The sequence below is a fragment of the Halichoeres trimaculatus genome, unplaced genomic scaffold, assembly GCF_033239565.1.
Source record: "Halichoeres trimaculatus isolate MK-OKI-2021-1 unplaced genomic scaffold, fHalTri1.1 fHalTri1_scaffold_22, whole genome shotgun sequence".
Classification (NCBI taxonomy): Eukaryota; Metazoa; Chordata; class Actinopteri; order Labriformes; family Labridae; genus Halichoeres; species Halichoeres trimaculatus.
This window is the reverse complement of record NW_027437200.1, coordinates 19525859-19542920: the sequence shown is the minus strand read 5'-3', so window position 1 is coordinate 19542920 and position 17062 is coordinate 19525859. Positions and strand designations below refer to the sequence as shown.

General features: G+C 41.5%; 1 protein-coding gene across 4 annotated transcripts in view; it reads right to left on the bottom strand.

The window, feature by feature from the left end:
- Positions 1–550: 550 nt before the first annotated feature.
- Positions 551–17062, bottom strand: part of nwd2 (NACHT and WD repeat domain containing 2) — a 73836-nt gene continuing 57324 nt past the window's right edge. For all 4 annotated transcript variants that reach the window (XM_074698993.1, XM_074698992.1, XM_074698990.1 and 1 more), the window contains exons 7-8: positions 16325–16914; positions 551–8132 (exon numbers count right to left, since the gene is read on the bottom strand). In XM_074698993.1, the coding sequence (XP_074555094.1) occupies positions 4236–8132; positions 16325–16914 (4487 nt within the window). In that variant the 3' untranslated portion in view covers positions 551–4235. The remainder of the gene's footprint in view (positions 8133–16324; positions 16915–17062) is intronic.

The window sequence follows — 17062 nt, the reverse complement described above, 5'->3', positions numbered from 1 at the left end:
ATTTGTAAGTGTGTGTGTGTGTGTGTCTGTGCTGGGCAGCGTACAGGTGCACTTGCACATGCATCTCCTAATTATAATGACAATGTCAGCCGCTGTTGGAGAAATACTCACCACGCTTGTCAGGCGTTCTTGCATCAAGCGCCGAGGAGCAATTACTGGGCTATCAAATCATTTTACAGCCGTGTTGCAATGTGTGAATGTGTGTGTGAATGTGTGTGTGTGTGTGCAAATCAGTCAGAGCTGTGGAAAACAATTTAAAGGAAAGAAAAACCTGTTTGAAAGCAACTCTTAAACCTGACGCGCAGCTCCCGGAGCGTCAGGCCTGGTCTAATTTGAGCAAATTAAGTTTATTCCTGTCCGTCTTTGTTTCCTCTAAAGCTAAGACGGTAAATAAAACAATCACGTCTAAAAGCAGGAAGATCACTCTGTCTGGTAACAACCTCTAATTACAGTTAAGAGCCCGAGGCGGTGCACTGGAGGCAAAAAGTGAACCATTTTATTACATTAAAATGTTTCATACAAACGATGCATACACACTAGTTTCATATTGCTTCAGACATAAGTTTCTTTTCTGTTTGAATTCCATTTAAACAACTCTGTAACAAAATGTAAGTACAACATTTATGAAAATATAAATCTCTAAACAGGTAAGTCAGTCCTGACGATACAAAGAATACCATAGAAACATTCATTATACCAGTATGTCAACTATGAGTTGCAAACATGTAAGTTATTAAAAGTCATTCAAGTTACTGAACATACAATAATACCATTTACTGGCTTCCATATGGACACATTCAAATATACTCTTAAACTGGCATTCCAATATATTTCATAAGAGGACTCTTTTTAAACGTTTTAGCAAAGATAGCACGTTTTCTCTATCGTTAAACAGAACCACAGTCCAACACTGAAACAATTTGGTAACAATATAATTACAGTACAAGCCTCAAAAACAAATCAAGACAACATAATCAAACACAAAGTATAACTGGGACTTTGGCAATTACACGATCTTGTCTCAATTTAGAAACTCCTGTGTAGTTGGGGGTTGAAGTTTTTCTTTTAAAGCTTGATGCTGCTACCTGGTTTGAAATTATCCAAGGGCCGTTTAATTATCTCGTCGGTTCACAACCAGTAAACATATAATAAGATGGAATAGCCCTTTAAAAGTATATGTCAAAGTGTGAGTGTGTGGTTTTCAATCATGCCGAGGAAATGATTGGTTTCATCAGAGCGCAAATTGCATTTTGGGATATTACAGACATGCTTAGAAGACGCAATCAAGGTACCTGCCAGGCGCAGCTCATAGATTCTTCTAGATTGTCAGCAAACGGGATGTTAACAGCTGTTAATCCAGCGTGTTCTGATGGGACCAGAGTGTTACGGGCCCCCAAAAGGGTCAAAAAGATTTGTGGATTGACTTGGAGGCATCTTGTAAATCTGTGACAGAGGTTTTTTAGTAATTGTAAAGGAAATTGAATCCCATAATTCTGCTTTGTGTTATTTTACTCTCATATTTAAACCAGGAAGTACAAATTATTGTACCCAGAAGTGTCAACTTGAGGTTTGGTGCAACTCTAAACTTAGGAGGACATTAGGTGCCCCCTGTGAACCAGGTAGATTGGGTAAATTCATCATGCCTACACAAACAATGCACAGAATCAACCGTGTTTTAATTTTTAATATTCTAATCCCAATTTTTAATTATAAGGTATACGTAAACACAGCCAGACGAATAAACGTACATTGACATAAGTTTGGTTATCTTGACTTTGGTACCCCCTGTGGACCAGGCAGTGCATTGTAGGTTTTCACACAAATAATTTCTATGGTAAAGCCACACTGGACGCGAATTTCTATCGAGATTACATACAAAGTCAATGCAAAGACGTGTTTGGAACGTCAACGCGTTTGGGGTGTCAGATGCCTCCACGCTCGAGTTGAAAATATTGAACTTTTGACGCAAATCCGCGTGAAGGCTGTGCCGCGGCAGCCAATCAGTGATGACATTCCCCCTGACGTCATTGATTTGATGACGCTGGGGGGGAACCGCCACCTGCTCCGACTCCAACCCCGCCGGAAGATGGAGGAGAAAATAATCTGTGCGGTTTGTCATAATCCAGAGTTATACGATACGACGTGTACTCTACAGAGACCGGGAAAAAAAGGAGCAGGCTTGGGTGAAAGTCACTGAGGAGACAGGTTTTGAAGCTGAGTTCTCTAAATATTTGTTGCCTGCACGGGTCATCACTGAGTCCGACTGTGTTTTCCTCAGTGGAGTTGTGAGCCTGATAGAGAGGAGGAGGGAGCGGGGCAGGCGCAGAGCCAGGGAAAAGATGGAAGTTCTCTGCGGTCCTCTCTTTCCTCAACCCCTTCGTTATCCCCAGGGAGACCTCCTGGAAGATGGGTCGGGGGGTCAAGGATGAGATCTCAGGGAACAGCCAGGTAGGGCCAGTGGAGGTGGATTACCAGGGAGAAGCAGCAAGCATTGATTGTGATCTCCAAAGCTTTCACACACTCTCCTGTCATACTTTTGAAACCACAGCTCATTTTTTTCAGATGCTCTTTTTGGGCTTTCCGTCTTTAAATGAACGGGCTCTCTACTCTGCTTGTGCAGTGACACACGTCCAGACTCGAGCGTTCACGCAGCGCGTTACAGGTATTGTTACATGGCATTGTTGACAATCTGTCGGCTGTTGGAGGTGGCGCGTTTAAATTCGCGAATTCGCGTCTGGTGTGGCCATGGCATTAGACTTTTGGGCGTTTGCTTATGTAGGTCATATGTGGGGGTCTTAAGTTTATATTTTATATCCTAAATGTTTTTTACAACTAAAATCCCCCTTGGTTCTTTACAAATTACGAATTACAACAATTTTTCCTGCACAGACTTACAAGATCTGACACCAAAGGTTTGAAGTTTTCTTAAGATTACTCTACAACCACAAATTCTAAGTGACCCTGATGTAAGAGTATAGATTTCCTCTGAACTCCAGTCCTTCAGAACATTTATTTGGTGGTATGAGAGATTTGTGTGAGTTAGCCGTTTCCTGCAAGTACCTGGTTGGCCTCGTGTAGTTTTATAGGCAAATCTGAAACCTATTTTAAGACAACTCTAGATCACTTTTAACATTTTTTTTACAGTTTCATATAAATAAATCTAACAGTTTTTCACAAAACCACCCATAAAGTGCTTCTTTCTACAGTCTAATCCTCTACGTATAAATTCACCACATTGTTTCTGTGAAACATTGGGCTAATCGCTCTGTGTCTGCCTACCGTAACATTTAAACAAACTCCATTTAATCTAAAGCAAGTACACTGTTTAAGGCGTGAATGTGTATGGTGCTATGCTACACTGTATGCTCAATAGTGGTGTTTCCCTTAACACAAACGGCACACGAACTAATGGAACTGCGAGTAAATTCACATCAAATTTACGTAAACTGTTCCAAGACATTTTCTACAACTATCATTACAAAGAGCAATGCCATCTATCTCTCATGTTGTTGACTTGATTTCAGTACACTGATCGTTCAGATTTAACGTCAATGCAAGTTTTATGTAACTGTGTGTGTACTGTGTTTACAAATTCCCTGCATTTTCATAAATCTTGTAATCTGCACATAAAGAACATTTTAAATTCCAGGCACTCACTTTGATTGCATTAAGCACAACATAACATTTTTAAGGAGTTGCACAAATTGCAGCAGCCAAAAGGGATATGTACATATGTTCATAGTTCTTTTTTCTTTTTTTTTACAGTACTGACTGATGTTGATACAAACATAAATAAACTCTGTTTTTAAGGACAACATTATGGCTTAATGAGCACAACGAAAATAAAGATAGAGGACAATGAAAGTGGCTAAGATCAGTGGGATGGCTTTGAAAATGTTCGACTAAGACATTTGAATAATAACTTTGTTCTTCAAATGCAAAAGGACACATAATGGCAACTAATACCACACACGATTTACATTTTCTCTTTTCAAAAGCAGAATATCTTAACAGTCTTCATGTGAAAAACAAACAGAAACGATCATAACTTGGAAGTAAAGAATACATAATTAGAGTGCAGCGTTAAAACGGTCGGCCCATTAACTACCCAGAGGGCTGACATCTGCAGCTGAATCACGTGGCTGTAAACAAGAATCAACTGCAACCCCAGAGATTCTAAACTTTGTCGCCAATGCTACCCGCCTGTCCTCACTCCACCACCATCTGATTCCCGATCACTGCAGCAGTTCAGTCTTTTTCGTCGGTGTGGTCGACTCACCTTCCCCAGAGTCAGACACGTTGATTGGGCTGTCCCTGGAGAAGACTTCGGTTGACTCGCGCCAAATGCAGTCGGCTACGGACTTAAAGGAATGGTTGCCACATTTGGGCCGAACCTTCTGCGAGGCATTGTTGACAATCTGTCGGCTGTTGGAGGTGGCTATCTTGATCTTGAGGGCAGCATCCACACGGTCCACAACTGTGTATGTGCCGATGCTGCCGTCCTCAAAGCCAATGATGATGTTAAGTGCTCGTTGGGAGAGAGAAAGGTAGGTCGGTGTCTTGTATAGGGAACATGTGCCGATGCTTTTACCATCAGCAAGGCGCATCACGATTAGATTGGACACAACACCGGCATCGTCATCTTCATCACAGTTCCGGAAACAGACATAAACTAGATAGCGGCCATCTCTTGACAATTTCTGACGCCAGATTATACCAGCAGCATGTACAAGCCTCAGTTTCCCACTGTGAAGATCAAGGACATTAATATTCTCATCACCCTTGGAGACTATTCCCAGTTTCCCATTGGGAGAGATTTGGAAGTCCTCTAGATTTTTAAGGAAGTTGGTCGGCAGCTGGACTCGTCTACAGACTGACTCATCCGCCACACTCCAGATGAAGACAGTCTCTGTGGATGTGATGAACACAGCACAGTCAGGGCAGTCAGGAATGAGCTTGAAGTTGACGATGCTGATGCCATCATCGCAGATGAATTTCTTAGATACGCTGCCCGACCACAGACTGACAGCAAGGAGCTTGTTTTTGGAGGTTCCCACGAGGAAAGTGTTTGCTGTGGTGATTACTGCGTTCTGGAGGGTGACTAAAATGTTGCAGACTTTGTGCCCTGTCGCTAGCCTCCAGACCCTGGAAGCATTCTGCTCACAGAGGGACACCACAAACTGGTCGTTGTGCGTGATAAGCAGCTGTGATATTCTTTGTCCGTTGATGCGGAAGATGTTTTCCCCGGTGGCGGTTTGCCAGATGTACTGACTGGACTTGTCATCTGAGGTCACCATGAGATCCCCTGAGGAGGTTAAGACACAGTTCTCCACTATGCCCTCGTGCTTGAAGACTGTCTCAATAAAGCCAGTGCCGAAGTTCCACTTGTGGACAGCTTCTGAACCATCCATGGTGAACACGTAATCCTCTCTGCCGGACAGCTGCAACGTCTGGATCTTCTTGCCTGTTTTGTCGATGTTGGACATGGCGGTGATGATATCAATGTCCCAAACAGACAGGACACCACTGCTTGCAACGGAAAGGAGCAGGTTGTGGTGGACTGATTTGATAAGTTTGACAATAGCCCCTGAGATCTCAATCAGACTTGCCATGCACTGTCCACTGTCTCTCCTCCAGACAAAGATAGACGAGGTGTTCTCCATGGAGGCCACAATACTTTGTCCATTCTTCGAGAGAACAGCAGCCACAAAGCGTTCAGTACGTTTCGCTTTGAATTTCTCCACCATTTTCCACACCTTTGTGTCCAGAACCTCGATACTTCTGGCTTTGCAAATGAGAATGGAGCGCTGGTCCTCAGATAACTCGATGCCCACCACTTCGCTGTCATCCCCTCTACAGTCGTAGTCCTCCATCAGTCGTGGGTTGGTGATCTCTTTGGTGTTCCATACCGACAAACTTCCTTCATTGTCAATCATCACCATTTGGTGGAGGGTGTCCAGGACGAGTATGGACTTTACGAATCCTCCAGAAAACTCAGAGGTCACTGTGGCAAGCTTGTCCCCATTTCCCAGATGAAAGATGGATGCGGTGTTGAGGTACTGGCCACAGAAGGCATACATTCCATCTGGGGAGCACTGGACACAAGTCACCTCGTACCAGCAGTGGAACTGGTACAGGGGCCACCCGTAGAGCAAGTCAATAACATTGACGTCTTTGCTTGCCTCAAGCCAAGCCAAGGCATGATGGGTGGACAAAGTAAACCCATTGATAAAGGCCACTCCACCAGCGACACCACCATGCTTGGACCCCTTGATTTCAACCTCAGATAAAAGGCAAGACTTGTGATTATCATAAATAAGTAATGTGTTTTTGGTTGTGGCTACAACCAGGTACTTTTCATCAGTGGTTAGCCTGATTCCAAGCACGACTGATCGAGCTGTGTCAATCTGTCTCAGAAGTTGTCGACTCTCTACATCCCAAGTGCTAACAGACCCATCTTCCAGTGCCACAAGGACGATATTTGGGGCTAGAGTTGGCAAGATCTCCACAATCTGCATGTAGCTTGAGCACAGAGGAAGCCTCTCTGGACTGTAGGTGACATCCATAGAGGAGTGGAGAGGCACTATAGAGCAGTACTTTGGGCCGTCCTTGTCACACTCCAAGAGGAGGTGTCTGAGCTTAGGGAGGGAGGTGACGACTGGCAGAAGCCTTTGCTGGAGCTCTGCAGACAACGATGCCGGGTTTTTCAGAACTTTAACTTTGATGCTGCGAAGGGTGGTGGCAAGGAACTTCAACTCCTTTTCTTGGGTGTAGCTGTAAGCCAGGTCAATATCTGTTAACGCTTTATCAAACTGGCCAATCTTGATCATTGTGTAGAGCCAGCTGAAGTTCATGATGACGCCGAACATGAGGTCATCTGTGCGCCCACTTCGGGTTAAGTGGTACACCAGCTCTGTCATTTTTCTGTGGTTGACAAAGAAAATGTCAGGCTCCAGGAGGTTGCACTGAAACACCCAGGGCTGCTCAGGAGTTTGCCTGTCATAGGAGTACTTGTCAGAGGATGCTTTCTCGTGGGCCTGCTGATTGTGAGGGTTTTTATGGTGAGATATATTCAGGGACGTGAAGTGGTTGTTGTCATAGGTGAAGATCTTCTTCCTGCCTCCTGACCACGCCCCCAGGAAGTACTCAGCGAGGAGGCTGTGCATTTGATGGACGTCTTCCTCGTTGCTAAGATACAGCTTCTGGGCAATGAGGTGAAGATGTCTGTTGGCCCAAACCATCAAGGTGACATTGCGGACCTGACGCTCCACCAGGTAGCCGTCAAGCTCTTCCTTGAGCCTTGCGACCAAATCGTAAGAGATTCTCAAAGGGTTTTTGAGGTAAGTTGGCACAATGACATCCCCAAGAACTATATTATCAAGGGACAGGATATCTTCGAGTTCAACTTCGGTTAGCCCAGCCTTGGCCATGGTGATGTACCCTAACGCTCTGAAGACGAACCGTTGGCCTAACTTGTTCTCCACTGAGTAGAAGAGCTGCTCTATGCTTTCATGGACTGTGGAGCACAAGGACCTATCATCCACATCTTTGTGGGACCTCCAATGAACCACCTCTCTGTAGATGAGGTTGACAAACATTGGCAACGTACACTTGGCAAGTGCCTCATTGACATAGATCTGTTGGCCTGAGGTGACCTTTCTCTTCACCCCGAGCAACTGCTGTTTTAAGGTTTGGCTGCAGACCTTTCGGTCCCTCTGGATTAACTCCACATAGTTCGTCTCATCGTGAATAAGGTGTCGAAGCTTCTGCAGGATGCCATGTTTGTTTGGCAACGTTGAGACTACAATGCGAACTGTCCGAGGCAAGTGTATGGGGAGCCACCAAAGCTTACGAACATCATCCGAATCTGAGAGCTGCTCAATGGCGTCAAGAACTATCACCAACGGTCTATGAAAAGACGATTCCCCAAGAAGGTTGATTAGCAGCTCCCTCATCTCCTGGATCTTGTTAGGCAAAAAGTGAATCAGGCAGCGGTAGTTTAGTGCAATCTGTTCACAAATGCTCTGGAGGAGGGTGCGTAGGTCCGTGGAGAGCTGGCTGGAGCCTACGAAACGTACAATGACCACTGGGTCCGTCTCAGGGCCCATCTCTGTCTGCAGCCATGTGTAAGCCTGAAAAACAAAGCAGTGAGGGTTCATTGTTAAAACGAGAAGTGCAAATTTAGAAACAAGACTCTTAAATAAATTACTTGTAGTCTGCTTATTTCTTCAAACGTTCAAGTCCCCACCACACAGATTTCAATAATTTTATGAATGAGCACATCTCCCATTTTGAGCTTTGTGGTTGAAGTAATTTCATTCATGAATTTGTTAATTGAGATGGGCTTCCGGGTAGAATTATTTGACAGTTTTGGGGCAACAGTGATGACGCGTTCTTAGCATTTAGCTGAGTACATGTTTGATGAAGAGGGGAAGAGACAGTTTCTGTCAGAGGAGTTTTGGTTCAAAGGGTTTAACGTGCCAATGTGACAGAGTTTTAACATTTCTTAAAGTATCAGAGTGTTGACTCGAGAAAAAAGCCAAAATATTTGACAGGCACTTGCATAGGTGAAAGAACAACCTCTATCCAATGATCGCTTGATTACCTCCTTGTCCATTTTAGGGTTTAGTATATCTGTGATCGTCTGTAGGTTCACACCATACATCTTTATACAATACATATGTAACTTTGAGATCTGCAGATCAACTGTTACTTGTGTTCCCTGTGACCAGACTAAAGTCTTTTCAGCTGTGGGCCTCAAATTGAGGAATGAGCTACTTGACCACATCAGAGGCACTTTCCAAAAACAGAAGCTGTGAAGACCTGCCAGGCTCATTCCATCTAAGCCAGTTATCTCTTCTCTTTTCTTTCTTTTTATTCTTTACTTCTTGTTTTGTAAACTGACTGCTTTATCCTGGCTTCATTAATATACAACCATTTATGGAGTGTTCCCTGATGATACTACCAAGAAGATAACTACATGAAATAAAGAGAAATGGTCCAAGCATCAAGCTTTGTTGAACTCCATAACTTACCCTGGTGTGAACAGAGGACTCATTGTCTCATTGTTACGTGATGTGAATTAAAAGTTTTTTTTTATTCTTCCCGGTGGAATCTGTCCTGAGTTGTCTATAAAACTTCTAATAGTTATGAGAACAGACTAGACCACTTTCAAAGGAGCCATTTTGCCTTAGATCACCTGGATTAAAGGAGACACAAAATCTACTTTATCTTTACAATAAAAACTATAAAGTGTAAAAAATTCTACCCATAGTTAAAATGCAGTCAATAATTATCAAAAAGATAATTTCTTTTTAATTTATGGTATTGTGCATGTGATGTCTAAATATTTTTTATTTTTCAAAAATTTGCAACAATTAAAAAATAAAAATAAAAAAACTTGCAAAAATCTTTGACATTTTAAAAATCTGCAAAAGTTAAAAAGGGATTTTAAAAATTTGCAAAAGATTTCAGAAAAAATCAAACTTTTCAAACATAATTTCAACAATGTGCAAAAATTTCAAAAAGATTTAAAAAATTAAAACTTTGCCAAACTTTTAGCATTTGGCAAAGTGTGGAAAAAAATTGTGGAAAAAAAAAAAATTCAAATTGAAAAAAAAAAAAAATTAAATTAAAACATATTTCTAAAAATCTGCCATTTAAAAAAAAAAAAATCAATAATTTGCAAAACTTTTAATAAACTTTGAACTTTTCTTCCAGTTTTGTAAATATTTATTTAGTTTAAAAAATATTAACGCATAATTTTTTTCTAGTGTCAATGTCTTTAATTATCAAAAAAATAAAATAAGAAAAATAAAAAGTCTTTATTTCAATAATATTTTTTTAAAAGCTACAAGTAGCCACTACAAAGAAGTCAAAGAGCCACATGAGGCTCCAGAGCCGCAGGTCGAAGACCCTTGGACTATACTTGAAATGAACACTGGTAGCCTTAAATCTGCCATTCACTGTGTTCAGGAGGAACTACACTATGAGCATGTTTTCATGCACAAAACTTTGTCTTTCATTTCTTTAATTTTTACGTTTTAATGTCTTTCATACTGTTTAGAGGGTTCCATATCTTTGCATTTTATATGAATTTCACATTGTGGCACTATTGTAAATGTTGTTTTTTGAAGTGAAGTACACCATTAAGTAGATTAGATAGGAAATGCAAGCTAGTCATCTGGCTCAAATTCCATAAACCATCATATATATGTATGAAAAATGCAGTATCACGACTCTAAGTGAATCTGTTCTTGCAAAATCTAACTCCCATAATCAAAGCTGCTGTAAGTGCGAGTCTACAAAGCTTTAATTAATCTAATTCCTTCTTGCAGTAAATACCAGCCATTATCACAAGCTTAAATTCCAACAGAGTCCCTGAAGACTCATTTCTGCATTTGGCAATATTCTCTAACTGTGCCCAGAAGCCACCGCACTGCGAGGAACCAATTACATACTGCTGTTTTTTATGCTTCAATAGTCTATTTAACAAGGAACTCATCATCGGACATGTTCTTTCTATTTTCATATCTTCTGTATTTAACACTGCAAAGTAAAAGAAAATGCAAATGACATTCCTCTGATTTCAGCGTTTTCACTAAAGTGTGTGTACTTGTTAGAATGAGCAAATCACACTGACAGATGGACCTCTGACACAAAGATCTGCTCTGAGTCTCACTAATGTGAGGCACTCTGACCTGGATTCCTCTCGTATCTTCGCTCTGGCTTGAATTATGTATCAAGCACAAAGCTGTGAATTCAGTTTTCAATTTTCAGACACGTTTTAACCCCTTTATTTTTACTGGTTTCAGTTTGGGCTCATGTTTTTATTCAACACTCTTATCTATTATTTTCAGCTGATTATTTTCCCCTTTTTTCTCCCTGAAGTTGGCGTTTCTCTTTGTCATATTTTTCTACAACAAATCAAAGCTCAACCCTGAGCAGCCCAGCACTCATGTTTTCTTACAGAGCCCATGTGGTTTTGAGCTCATAAGTAAATGCTCGAGGGGTCAGATGAATCAAACCAAACAGGCAGGGTGTAAATTACGACCCTGCAGACCTGAGCACAAAGTAGCAGCTTCAGAGACATACTGTCTCTATTCTGTTGCTCTTCTAGTCTCTTATTTCAAGGATTGGATTTCAAAATGTATGTAAACACAAAAATAAGCTGGTGATCACGATAAAGAGCTTCAGAGAAGACGTACCCCATGAGGCTATAGTCAACGATGATCACAATCTACTCCCTACATTTCCTTCCTGTTCCTACAACTGTTTTGTTTCCTTGTTAAAGGCAAAAATATCTCCACAAAGAAGAAATTCAGATCAAAGGTAGGTAATACTAAGTTCATAAACCTTAGGGAGTGTTGGTTCTGTGCAAATACTGAAATCTAATCAAGTATATATATCTCTCTGTCTTATTATATAATTCACCTGAAAAGTCCAGGAAAATGATTCATTTCAATATATTAAAAACGAAGATTAAGGCTTGTTTACGTAAAAAATAACTCAAAGGAGTAAGAAAAAATTGCTTGTAAAGGGTCTTAAAGGGGGAATACTGTCTTGATACAAGTTTGTTGGCTAAATTAAACTACCGTGATGGTATTTAGCATAAAAGAGCTACACAGCTGCACAGAAACTGCACACTGCTGAACAGAATTGAAAACTACACCCATTGGTGTTTTTTTTAACTCACTTCAAGCAAGTTTGGGGTCATTTTGATATCTTGAAGTAAGACATTTTCATGGACTCGTCATGTGACTGTGGCTTACATTGAGTCACGCAATGTTTTCACTGCAAAAACTGAAATCTTATCAAGTGTTTTTGTCTTATTTTCAGTAGAAAATTCCTTTTTAGACTCAATATGAGCCAAATTCACATGACCAATCCAGAAAAATGTCTTGTTTAAAGTTATTTAAGGACAAAAATGAGGTCTAAATTGCTCGTAACCAGTAAAAAAAATCTTCCAATGGAACAAGAGAAAAGTTACTTGTATTAAGACATTGTTTTAGTCTCAAGGAAATTTTCAAGCAATTTTTTCTTGTTCCATTGGCAGATTTTTTTTACTGGTTACAAGCGATTCAAACCTCATTTTTGTAATCTGATAACTTGAAACAAGACATTTTTCTGGATTGGTAAGTTGAAAGTGGCTCATATCGAGTATAATAAGACAATTTTTACTTAAAAAAAGACAAAAACACTTGATAAGATTTCAGTTTTTTGCAGTGTTTGCAAGATTAGGGCACAAACTGTTGCTTAGATTTCAGTTTTTACAGCTCAGTTTGAGACAACAAGTGACGAGGAGTAGGCGATGAATTGGTTGCTGGGGATGGATACCTTCGACATATGAAACGTCAGGTACTGATGCCCGGTACCTGGTGATCGGTATCGGTACTCAATGGTGCCAAATTTGGGTACTTTTTGTGTTTATGTGGTAAAAAATATCAATTGGTTGAACAATAAAACATATTTTTTTTCAATTAAACATATTTGTTCTTCAATATATAACCTTGCAATGCTGTGTTCATGTCCAGCATGAAAAATCACCTACTCTTCCATCCCCTCACAGTCACAAGGATACATTTAGGTACCTCAACATGGTACCTTTTGTTTTTATGTTTAGTTTAGTTTAGTTTATTCAATCATATCTAAAAGTAGAACAACCAAAGCGACACCGCTGAAAACCATGTTGACCGAAAAGCTGAAGCTACTTAGCTTATATGTGCCCAACCTTCTTACTGTGCAACATTTATACCAGAGCAAAACAAAAAGTCAAACAACACAATCTCAACAACCAATGAATAATTAATAATCCAAAAAAGAACTGAAAAGTTGTGAATTGGTACCTGGTATTTTTTGACAGAATTCAGAATTACCTATAAAAGTACCTTAATTGGTACCCATCCCTATTGGTGGCAGATGAAGGGTCTGTTGGAACCTCACTACTATCAACTATCGTACAGCATTTATCAGAAAAGAGCCACACAGCTGCATAGAAACTCCACATTTCTTAATGTAATAAAAGTCTCCTGCCTACACTGGTGTTTAAAAAAATCTACGTTCCGAGTAAAAGCTGATCTACTTGGTTCTCTATGTTTCTATTTGGTAATCGAATCCTGGGTCAGACTTAGTCAGGTGTAAAGTGCCAACACAGGCATCCCACATGTGAATTTGGCAGCCCACTCACACACTAACACACACACTAGTGTACCAGTGCAGTGATAAATCAGAAGGCTAATCTGTGTGGGCAGTATTACAGAAGTCAAACAGTGAATCTTTAAAGTGAGTCATCTTATTCATTAGGCAAAAGGACGCTGCTGCTCTTCAAATGCTAAGTGGACGAAACCAAGATTGAGCTCCTGAAGACTTTGGAAAAGCCTTCGAATGTGGCAAAGTAAGGGGTTATTTTTTTTCAACCACTGTATTCACTTGAGAAAACAGTATCAGCATGCTACAGGGGAGCTTTGAAAGCTCCACCTGGTGTTGGAAAAACATGAAAGATGTTTGAAAATCAGGATCGGTTTGGAGAAATCAAATAAACTCCCCTGGTGAAAGCTCAAACCTGGCCATGCTGTAATGATGTACACAGGCAACTCCCCTGACTTCCCTGATGAGTTGTAGACGTCATTAGGGTCGTCGTCCTGAACTTGTGAACATTTTTTACAGTATTTTAACTTCATTTTTAGATCTTTACTTTCACTTTTACACCTCCTGCTAATCTTTATTACCAAAGGTACGGCTTTGATCTTTGCTTTGGGGCTGTTTTACTGGCGTCATTTAATCTTTCTGCAGCGTTTCATACAACCACACACCGACCTTGGGTAATATGACTGGCCCGCTCAATAAATGAGTGTATCATTGTGCCAGTTATTGCAAAGGTTGGAAATGAGGGCCAGATCAGTGGGTGTATGCTGATGTGATCCTAATGTTGCCGGGCAGCCAGATGGCACACGCAGCAGCAGGAAGAAAAGGGGTGCAAGTGCACTAACACGGCCTCGCTCAAATTTACATTAGGAAACACGTGTTTGGAGAAGTCTCAACAGATGTTAGCACATAAAAGCAAACCAACGCACACCTATGAAGGTGCATGCAGATGCAGATGAACACGCGGCCTCACAGGAAATTAGAGATGTGCACGGCGACGATCTTTTGGCGGACACACAGATGGTCAAATGAGCGTTTTATGAGGAGAGATGAACAGTTGCACGCCCCCTCATACTCTGTTGTACAAAGACGGACACATGCTCAGATCAGACGGACAGATGAGAGGAAGCGTGATGACGAGGGGTGGCAAAGGAGAGGGAGGAAGAAAGGCAGAGGATCAAAGACAAAGGGATAAACCAATGATTTTAAAGCATGAGACTGTTCTGATACTGATTCAAGTAACACCAGAACAGCTGGATGCCTGTAATGGAAGTGATACTTATATCTGTAGCGAAATAAATGAGACAGAAATGACTAAAGTATAACTTTAAAAGATGCTGGGTGCTGAGCTGCTGCCACTCCAAGGGACTGCTAGCTGAGCTGCTGCTAATACTAGCCTGTTTGTTTTTGGGTTACTCTGAATTATCACATAAAAATCAGCATTTTTCTGATCCCAAGACAAAGCAGGTCTCAGAGGCTGCGAGCTGAGCTGCTCCCACAGTAAGCTGAGTTTATTTGGCACTCTGCTTGTTCAGACTGTGATTCCTGTACTAGCTAACCTGGAGGTCTTAAACTGCTTCTACAGACACGTTTGGTCCAAGGGGCAGCGAGCTGAGCTGCTGAAAATGTTAGCTTCTTTGAAAGAGCTCTCCCTGTTTCAAGTTTACGCTACATAAAAGCTGACAAAAAAATTCTGTACTTCTTTGATCTCTCAACAATATAGATTTGGGGGCTGGGCTCTCAAGACAAAGCAGATCCCAGAGGCTGCAAGCTGAGCTGCTCCCACTGTATGCTGAGTTTATTCAGCACTCTGCTTGTTCAGACCGTGTTTCCTGTACTTGCTAACCTAGAGGTCTTAAACCTGGTTCTACAGACACGTATGGTCCAAGGGGCTGCGAGCTGAGCTGCTGAATATGTTAGCTTCTTTGACAGAGCTCTACCTGTTTTAAGTTTAAGCTACATAAAGCTGGTAACTCACAAAAAAAATTATGCACTTCTCTGACCTCTTGACAAAATAGGTTTGGGGGCTGCTAACTGAGCTTCTACCAACCCTAGTTTAGTGAAAATGTGCCCTTTATGCTTTTAGGTTACACTCGATAATGGTGTTTACTTTGAAAAAAAAAAAAAACCTTCCTCTGCTCTCTGGACAAGGAAAAATATAGGGGCTGCTAGCCAAGCTGCCGCCAGTTGTAGTTTAATTTTTGAAGGTGCACTTCTTGTTTAAGCTACATGAAAGCAGAAGGTTCTTCAAGAAAATGTGTGGGTTTTTTGATCTCAGGACAAAGTAGGTCCCAAGGGCTGCAAGCTGAGCTGCATCCAATATTAGCTTGGATTTAATGGGGTTGCATTATTTTCTTTGTGGCACACAAAAACAAGCATTTTCCTTCAAAAACTTTCTCTATTGGATGGATAATCAATTCAGAAGGTCAAATGGCTTGTTTTGCCACACTCTCCTTGCTCTTTGTTAATTTTTTTGTTATCTGAAATTAACTTAAAATCAACACTTCTAAGGGGCTGCAAGCTGAGAGTAGCTTGTTTGTAGATGGCCTTCTTTTCTTAAATAACACAAAATTAAGCAGTTCTTACATTAAACAAATCTGCATTCCTTTAATTTCTGGACATAGAAGTCTAAGGGGTCTGCTAGCTGAGCTGCTGCAAATTTTAGCTTACTTTAAGGACATTTTTTCTAGCTTGTAGACAATCTTACATTATCTGATCTCTGGACTAAGTAGGTTCAAGGGGCTGCGAGCCAAGCTGCTACCAGTTGTAGTTTAGCTTGTTGGAGGTTGCACGAATTTGGTGATTGCAAAAAAACTTCCAGGGGCTGCAAGCTGAGCTGCAACCAATGCCAGCTCAGTTTGAACAAGGATGCATGTCTTGTTTTAAGTTCACAATAAATCTGCCAGTCTGACTTTAATAACTCATGCCTCTCTGATGATCAGATGGACGATAAAGGTCCAGGGGGCTGTGAACTGAGCTGCTGCTTAAGCTAGCTTTGCTTGTTTGGTATTCTGCTGGTTCAGGTTGGGAATCATTTGCTGATTGACCTGGAGGTTTTTAACTGCTTCTGTAGACACATATGGTTTGTGGGACTGCTAGCTGAGTTGTTGCTAGCATAAGCTCAATTTGATGCTGGTCGCTATGCTTCTCTCAGGCTGTGACCTTCCTTCTTATGTCTCACCTGTTTTGCCACCTCTGATAGCAGCAGCGTCTTCCCCGTGCACGGACCCCCGTACACCACCATAGGGCTCATCCTGCTGCCCTTTGACGGCATGAGATAATCTTGAATGTAATCCAACGACTCGGTCTTGAACTCATGGAGCGCCGCGTAGCTTTTGCACAGTGACAGGTGCTGCAGGATTTCGTCATACAGCGGGTCGGACTCTGTCTCAAAGTTCTGTTGCACCGTGGCCTGAATGATATCCACCATGTCCTCGTAGAACTGTTTACACAGACCCTCCACGTAGTGGCTCTCCACTTCCTGGGAGTAGCCGAGCTTCATGTCGCAGTGTGTGACGGATGAGTAGACACGGAGGTTGGAGGCAGCAACGATGGTGGGGATGAACTCATCCCGGACCTTCAGAAGGCGTTCGTAGGCTTCCTGGTTGCGCATCACGCGGTCTCCACTCACCACGATGTCCATGTAGCGGGTCATGTCAGGGATTTTGGCGAAGCGGTCAAAGTTGGAGATCTTGCGAATGTAGCAGACACATTTCCTGAGAAAGGCAGGCGTTTGTTTCCCAAGGGCGAAATCAAGTTCATCCTCCAAGGCTGATGGAAGAAGGGAAAATAAGTCACTTTGAGGACATTTCTAAGAATTCAAAAACATCTTTATGTGCAATCAGAAACTAAAGCATCCGGTTGGATTTAAGCTGATAAATACCACAGCTGGATTATAATGTACAACTTACAGAGATAA